Raw genomic sequence first — 8,163 nt, 5'->3', positions numbered from 1 at the left:
CTTCATTTGATGTTCTAGGGTTTCAGGATTGTTGATTCTCTGTTTGGCTTAGTTTTTCGGATCTTTGTTGTGGAGGGACGGCGTGGTGTTTCTGCCTAGAGCGCCATCTTGCCGGAAGTTGCTCTATTAATCTTTTCAAAGAACCAACTTCTGGTTTTATTGATTCTCTCCATTGTTTTTCTGTTTTCGATTCTATTTATTTATGCTCTGACCTGTGTTATTTCCTGTCTTCTGGTAGGTTTGGGCTTAGTTTTCTCTTTCTAGTTCCTGGAGTTGTTGAGTTAGGCTGTTAATTTGAGATCTCTCTTCTTTTTAGGTAGACACTTGTTGCTGTAAGTTTTCCTCTCAATACTGCCCTTGCTTCATCCCATAAGTTGTAGTATGTTGTGCCTTCATTTTCATTTGACTCTAAGAAATTTGTGATTTGTCTTTTGATATTTTCCTTGACTCATTGGTAGTTTAATAGTGTGTTGTTTAATTTCCATATGTTTGTGTGTTTCCCAGGTGATTTTCTGTTACTGATTCCTAGCTTTACTCCATTATGGTCAGACAATACTTTTTGTACGATTTCAATCTTTTTAAATTTGTCAAGACTTACTTTATGACCCAAAATGTGGTCTGTCCTGAAGAACGATCCATGTGCACTAGAGTAGAATGTATATCATGCTGTGTTTGGGTGGAGTGTTCTATATATGTCTGTTAAGTCTAGTTGGTTTATAGTGTCATTTAGGTCCTCTGTTTCCTTGTTGATCTTCTTTCTAGATGTTCTGTCCAATATTGAAAGTGTTGTATTGAAGACTCCAACTGTTATTGTAGTACTATCTATTTCTCCCTTCAGTTCTATCAGTGCTTGCTTTATATGTTTAGGTGCTCTGATGTTGGGTGCATATAGATTTATGATTGTTAAATCTTCTTGATTAATTTTCTCTTTTATCACTATCTAATGTCCATCTCCATCTTTATCTCTTTTGACAGATTTTCTTAAAGTCTACTTTGTCTAATATTAAGATTGTCACCCCAGCTCTCTTTTACGTATTATTTGCATGGAATATTTTTTTCCATCCTTTCACTTCCAACATATCTGTGTCCTTGGGTTTAAGGTGTGTCTCTTGTAAACAGCATATAGATGGATCATGTTTTTTAATCCATTCTGCCACTCTCTGCCTTTTGATTAGAGCGTTTAGTCCATTTACATTCACTGTAATTACTAATAAGAAGAGACTTACTTCTGCCATTTTGTTATTTGTTTTTTGTGTGTCTTAAGCCTTCTTTGTCTTTGTCCTTTAGTACTGTTTGCTTTTGTGTTTTGTTGGTTTATTGTAGTGAGCCTTTTTGGTTCCCTTCTTCTTTCCTTTTGTGTATGTTTTTAATATATTTTCTTAGTGGTTACCATGAATATGACATTTAACAGCTTATAATTATAACATTCTAGGGTAAGTTAGTACCAACTTAACTTCAGTAACATATCAGAAATTCTATATCTATACCATTCCTCTCCTCCTCCTTTTGTTGTTGTTATTACTAATTACATCTTTATATTTCACATACCCTGTGACATAATTTTATCCTTGCCGTTTATGTATTTGTTATTAAAAAAACACATAGGACAAAACATTTAGAATTATCAAGCATGAATACTTTATTACTAGTGTTTATACTTGGCCATGCCTTTCCCTTTAGTGTTGTTGTGCGCCGTCAAGTCAATTCCGATTCATAGTGACCGTATAGGACAGAGTAGAACTGCCCCATAGGGTTTCCAAGGAACAGCTGGTGAACGTGAACTGCCAACTTTTTGGTTAGCAGCCTGAGCTCTTACCCACTTCGCCACCAGGGCTCCTTGAATTACTTTCTAGTATCTTTTCCCCTCTATCTACAGAACTACCGTAAGTATTTTTTGTTGGGCTAGTTTAGTGAATATGATCTCTCTCAGCTTCTGCTTGTCTGGGAATGTTTTAATTTCATCCTCATTCTTGAAGGATAGTTTCATTGGGTATAGTATTCTTGGTTGACAGTGTTTTTTCTTTCAGTACTTGAAATGATATCATTCCATTGCTTTCTGGCCTCCCATGCTTCTGAGGATAAATTGACACTTAATGTTATTGGGGATTCTTCATATGTGACCGTTTGCTTCTCTGTCACTGCTTTCAGGATTCTCTCTTTATCTTTAATTTTTGAGAGCCTGACTATGATGTGTCTTGGTGAGATCTCTTTGGGTTTATCCTGTTTGGGGTTCTTTGAGCTTCTTGGATTTGTAGGTTTATTTCCTTTGTTAGGTTGGGGAAATTTTCTGTCACTATTTCTTCAAATATTCTTTCTGTCCCTTCCCCTCTCTCTTCTCCTTCTGGAATTCCCATGATGCCTGTATTTGGTCTCTTGTTGTTGTCCCATAATCCCATTAAACTGTGCTCAGCCTTCTTAAGCCTCTGTTCTTGTTGCTCTTCAGTGTCAGTAATTTTAACTGTGTTGTCCTCTAATTTGCTGATTCTTTCTTCTGCCTGATTAAATCTGTTGGTAAGTCCTTGTATTATGTTCTCATTTCAGTTATTGTCCCTTTTAGTTGCAATATCTCTCTTTTTAGGTCCTGCTTTTGTTTTTGCATTATTTTTCCTTCTTTTAGTTCTTTGTCTGTGTTTTACCTTAGTTCTTTAATTATGTTTAATGTTGCTGTATTATATTCTTTGATTTTTTTTTCATTATTTGTTCATCCCTAGATGCACTTTCACTTGCTTTGTCATGTTCATTTGGATAGGCCATTGTTTCTCTGTTCTTTTTGTGTCTTGTGATCTTTTTGTTGGGGTGTTGGAAATTTTTGAGGGTATTAACTTACTCAGTTTTCCCCAGTATTTGGTGTTTTTGCCCACACTACTTTCTATAAGAAACTTTTAAATGGGCAGAGACTTCGGACTTTTGCTTATTCTTTCCTTTCCCTTTCTGTGATAGCTCCTTCTCCTTCTCTGGTTTAATTGGGATTTGAAAGTTCCACATCTCATTTTTCAACTTTCAATCTCTCGTAAATACACCAGAGAATATGCTGTGGTCAGTCTGTCCGCCAGCAGGCACTGCCACTCAGGCAAGATATCATGTACTAATCAGTCTGTCCACCAGGGGGCGCAGCCCCCTCTGTGTGGCTATTACTCCTTTCCCATCTCTGTTTCTGCAGTTACATTTTTAGTTGGAAAACCCACACCCAGTGAGCCCCCTTCGGGCCTGGGTGTTGCTCTCTGGTTTTGCCCGAGGTTTCTTTCCCTGCTCTGTAGGGGCTGCTTATATCTGAGTGGGCATTCAGGGAAGCACAGGTGGACTTTCCTCTGTTTCAGGACTAGGAGGGTCTGGCACTCCCAGAGGGACATCCAAGAGATCTGTCTTGTTGGTTTTAGAGCCCCAGTGGCCCTGTGGTGGTTAGGGGAACAGTCTCTACTTAGGTGACCCAACTCCTGACTCCACTGTAGGGAAACTTCTGTAGGAGTTCATATCAGTCCAGTAGCCTACAGTTACCATTTGAGGGGGGTAGTCACACTCAACCCCCAGGGATATCTGCCTTGTTACTATCAGAGCCCACCCCATATATAGTATGTTGGCTGTGGACACAGCCTCCATTCAAGATGCCTGCTTCCTAGCACACAGCAGCCTCAGTCAGCAGTCCTTAGCGCCAATTGTAAGGGCAAGCAGAATGTCATGGATTGAATTGTGTCCCTCAAAAAATGTGTGTAGCAACTTGGCTAGGTCATGATTCCCAGTATTGTATGATTGTGCTATCTGATGTGATTTCCTTATGTGTCATAAACTCTGTCACTATGATGAGGTTCTACTGATGCGGTCGACAAGATTAGATAGTGTCTTAATGCCGTCTCTTTGGAGATATAAAAGAGAGAAGTGAGCAGAGACACATAGGAACCTCACACCACCAAGAAAGTAGTGCTGGGAGCAGAGCGCATCCTTTGGACCTGAGGTTCCTGCGCTGAGATGCTTCCAGACCTAGGGAAGACTGATGCATCACAAGGACTTTCCAGGCCAAGGGAAGATTGATGACACAGACCTTTCTTCAGAGTCGACAGAGAGAGAAAGCCTTCTTCTGGAGCTGATTCCCTGAATTTGGACTTGTAGGCTACTGGACTGTGAGAGAATAAATTTCTCTTATTAAAAGCCATCCACTTCTGGTATTCCTGTTAGAGCAGCACTAGATGACTAAGACACAGACAGACCCAAACTGATCCCCAGGGAAAGTCTATCCTGTTGGTTTCAGTGACCTGAGCTCTGGGGTTCACAAGGAGGCAGGTAGTGTGCGGACTATAGGAGCGTACTCTATTGTGGGAGACTTCTGTAGCAGTTGGCAGAAGCCTGGCAACCAACAACTACCAGGTGGGAGAGAGGGTGTCATGCTTTGGTCAGATCCTCATGGAGGTCTGCTTTGTTGCTACCAGAATCTTCCCGATAGATTGTTGGCTGTGAGTGCAGCCTCCACTTAAGACTCCTGCTTCCTAACACACAGCAGCCTCAGTCAGCAGTTCTCAGCACCACCCGGAAGTGGGGACAGACTAACCCTAACTGACCCCCAGGGAAGTCTATCCTGTTGGTTTCAGAGGCCAGAGTTATGGGGTGCACAGGGAGGCAGGTAGAGTGTTGATTATGGGAGCAAACGCCACTGCAGGGGCCTTCTGTAGCTTGCAGAGAGTGCCCAGGTTGGGGAGGGGCTGTCACTCTTCAGACGAACCTCCAGGGAGGTCTTGTTGCTACCACAGCCCTCCCCTGGAGTATGTTGGCTTTGGGTGTAGCTTCCACTAAAGATGCCTACTTCTTAGCACACAGCAGCTTCACTCAGCAGTCCTCAGTACTGGCTGAAATGGGGAAATCAGACAAACCAGAACTGACCCAACTGGAGGTCTGTCCTGTTGGTTTCAGAGGCGTGAGCTATGGGGTACGCAGGTAGGTAGGCAGAGTGTTGACTATGAGAGCAGACTTCACTGCACGGGCCTTCTGTAGCAATTTGCAGTAGGCTTGCAACCGACAGTGGGTGCAGGAGGTACTGGCACACTTCAAACACACCCCTAGGGAGATCTGCCTTGTTGATTTTAGGGCAGAAGCTTGGCATCCTATCTCTTTGTTCAGAGCTGTGGTATGTAAGGAAGCATACTCTTTTTCTGGGGCCACTACCCTACTTCACAGCAGCCAGTGGCCCATGTGGCTGGGGGAGGGGCAGGGACGGTTAGGGAAGCAATTTTCCTGCTGAATGCCACTCATTGATTCGTTGATTCTTGCCTGTCTGCAGTTCCCTGCTTTCCTCTGTGCCCCGATTCAAAATCCCTTGAAGCCAGACACCGTTACCTTATCGTATTTCTTGTTGTATTTGGTGGGGGGGAGGGTCGGAACAGTGGTTTGTTTACCTGCCTTCTTCCCAGAATTCTCTCTTTCTTTTGATGTCTGTCTCTGTACCAAAATAATCTAATATTGAACATTTTACCAATTGCTTAGAATCAGTAAATGAATTTTAGTCATAATAATTGCCATGTTCAAGTTGTATTGTAACATTTTATGAGTTTCTGTATTTTGAACATTCTCTAATTCATCAAGAATAAGGCTTGATTATTGTTTATGATGTTGTAAATTTGTTTTTAAAGCAGCTGAGTTTTGGTGTTTAAAGATTTCTCTAAAAAATAATTTACCCTTTTTGAAACTACCTTCCTAATATTAAAAATAAAATTTTTTTTGTAGGTGTCAAGAAATAAAGCCAGAAGAAAGAAGCATGATTTTTGTGACGAAGTGCCCATGTGACGAGTGTGTACCTTTAATTAAAGGTGCAGGCATAAAACAGATCTATGCAGGGGACATAGATGTTGGAAAAAAGAAGGCAGACATCTCTTACATGAGGTTTGGAGAACTTGAGGGTGTTAGCAAATTTACAGTAAGTAGATACTTTTTCAAGGTATGCTTTCTATTATATTGTTAGGTATCTTGCTACACGTTTTTAATTAATGATTCCTACCTTTTAAAGGAAGCCCTGGAGACTCAGTGATTAAGCACTTGGCTGCTAACAAAAGGTTGGCAGTTCAAATCTACCACCCAATCCTTGGAAACCCTATGGGGCGGTTCTACTCTGTCATGTAGGGTCGCTGTGAGTCTGAATCAACTCAACGGCAATGGGTTGGGGTTTGTTTTTTTCTTTGGTTTGCCCTTTTAAAGAGTTTCAACAGACTTATCGTTGAGTTTATTTTTATTTGCAAGCACTTACTAATTACAAACGTTCAGTTTAGGATCTCTGCCTTATGAATATACATCTCTGTAGAGAGAGTTACATATTGACCATACTTATCTTGAGCCAGTGGGCCCTTTTGATGCCATCTGGTGGCTGATAAAAGAACATTTCTGACTCACTTTTCCCTAGTCGCTTTTGGCTTGGAATAGTGGAAAGAGGTGAAAATAGTTTAAGATTACCCAAAAGACAGGGACACACACACACACACACACACACACACATATTTTCTTGTGAGAAAAATCAGAAAAAAATTTATAATTTCACATTTGGTATTTCAAAAAAAAGACAGGCGCTGAGGTAGTTCATGGAAAACTCAGAATTTTAACTCTTTACACTTCTTTACTATTTAGCTTTTTAAAAACTTTTTGTTTTTAAATAATCTCAGCCATACATAAAAGTTACAAAAACAGTACAATGAACATATTTTGTACCAGAAACATTTTAGAGTAAGTTGTGGATATGATACCAAATCACCCTCAAATACTTTATTGTATATTTCCTCCAGCAGAGATATTCTCCTACATAACCATAATACAAGCACCAAAGTCAGGAAATTAACATTGATGCATTATTACCATTTAATCAACATATTCTATTGAAGTTTCACCACTTGTTCTAGTAATGTCCTATGTAGCAAGACCCTGTCCAGAATCGTAATTTGCTGTTTTGATATCCAATCAGTTAATCCTAGTATTTGATACAACACTTATGTATTAGAATTTGCAGTGGGCAGTAAAGGCGTGGCAGTTTGAATCTACCAGCCACTCCTTGGAAACCCTATGGGGCAGTTCTACTCTGTCTTATAGGGTCGCTATGAGTCGGAATTGACTTGATGACAACGGGTTTTTTTTTGGGTTTTTTGTTTTTTTTTAAGAAAAGACATCTAATAGAACTGTTTATAAATTTCAGTTTCACATTCCTATTATCTAATCAGATTGAGTAAAGGGTGCCTGGAACATATAAGGCACCTAATGTTTATTAAGCTGTATGTGTGTATATATATATATTTAAATGTTTTTGATATATGAACATAGTATCTAGTTTCTGTGTGTGTACAAACTACCACAAATTTTTACCACTTTTATTTTTGTCATGTATTTTTGGTTTTTATTTGTAATTGTTTTTATTTAAAGTTTATCACAGTTTAAAAGAGAAGGGGATGATGTGGCATTGAAAGAAGGGAGACATGGGAAGGATGCCTCTGTTTTGTAAAAATACATAAAAGCTTACATCCAATTTAGTCAAAGAGAACTCTCCAGTTCTGTGTTTTTGTTTTCTGTCTCTTCATTCCTCCTGAAGAGTTGGAAGAAATAGGTTTTTAAAATTCTCATCATAAGGATTAAATGACGTATACAGCTTCAGGACTGTGACTGAATGGGCTATTGTGAAGTCTGAAATATCTTGCTTAGTGGTTGATTTTAGTAGCTCGTCAATCTTAAGGAGAATGAAGATATCAGAAGAATGTAAGAAAAGGGCAAGAGAAGTAGGAAGAGGCAGGAAGACAGAGGGAAAGGTCCCTCTGGAAGAGATGATGCAAGAAATGCCTAACTGGGCCAAGATACACCCAGGAGTACCCTCACACAGGTAAACATTAGAGAGAAAAGATACAGTCATGGCTGTTCTCTGCACTCCTTCAGATGAAGACTAGATCTCTACCCTCTCATCCTTCCCCTCGTCTGGCCTGGCTTGAAATATTTTGTAAATGATTTAAGCTACTACCTGGTTAGTTAAACAACTAGTTTTGAAATACCAGTAACTAAAATGAACTAATGTTTGTTCTAAATTTGAATTTCAACAATGATTATACTTTTTTTTTTTAATTGTTGTAGTTTAAGTGAAAGTTTACAATTCAAGTTAGTCTCTCATACAAAAATTTATACATACATTGTTATGTGACCCTAATTGCTCTCCCT

General features: G+C 39.6%; 1 protein-coding gene across 9 annotated transcripts in view; it reads left to right on the top strand.

The window, feature by feature from the left end:
* Nucleotides 1-8,163, top strand: part of CDADC1 (cytidine and dCMP deaminase domain containing 1) — a 74,834-nt gene that overhangs the window by 54,385 nt on the left and 12,286 nt on the right. For 7 of the 9 annotated variants that reach the window (XM_004376574.2, XM_023731557.1, XM_023731554.1 and 4 more), the window contains one exon: nt 5,710-5,899. In XM_004376574.2, coding sequence (XP_004376631.1) covers nt 5,710-5,899 — 190 coding nt within the window. Of the gene's footprint in view, nt 1-5,709; nt 5,900-7,383; nt 7,835-8,163 lie in introns of all 9 variants that reach the window. The other 2 variants (XR_002824141.1, XR_002824140.1) reach the window with 2 other exon arrangements.

This window comes from Trichechus manatus, unplaced genomic scaffold, assembly GCF_000243295.1.
Source record: "Trichechus manatus latirostris isolate Lorelei unplaced genomic scaffold, TriManLat1.0 scaffold00044, whole genome shotgun sequence".
NCBI lineage: Eukaryota > Metazoa > Chordata > Mammalia > Sirenia > Trichechidae > Trichechus > Trichechus manatus.
This window is presented reverse-complemented; position numbering and strand designations above follow the sequence as displayed.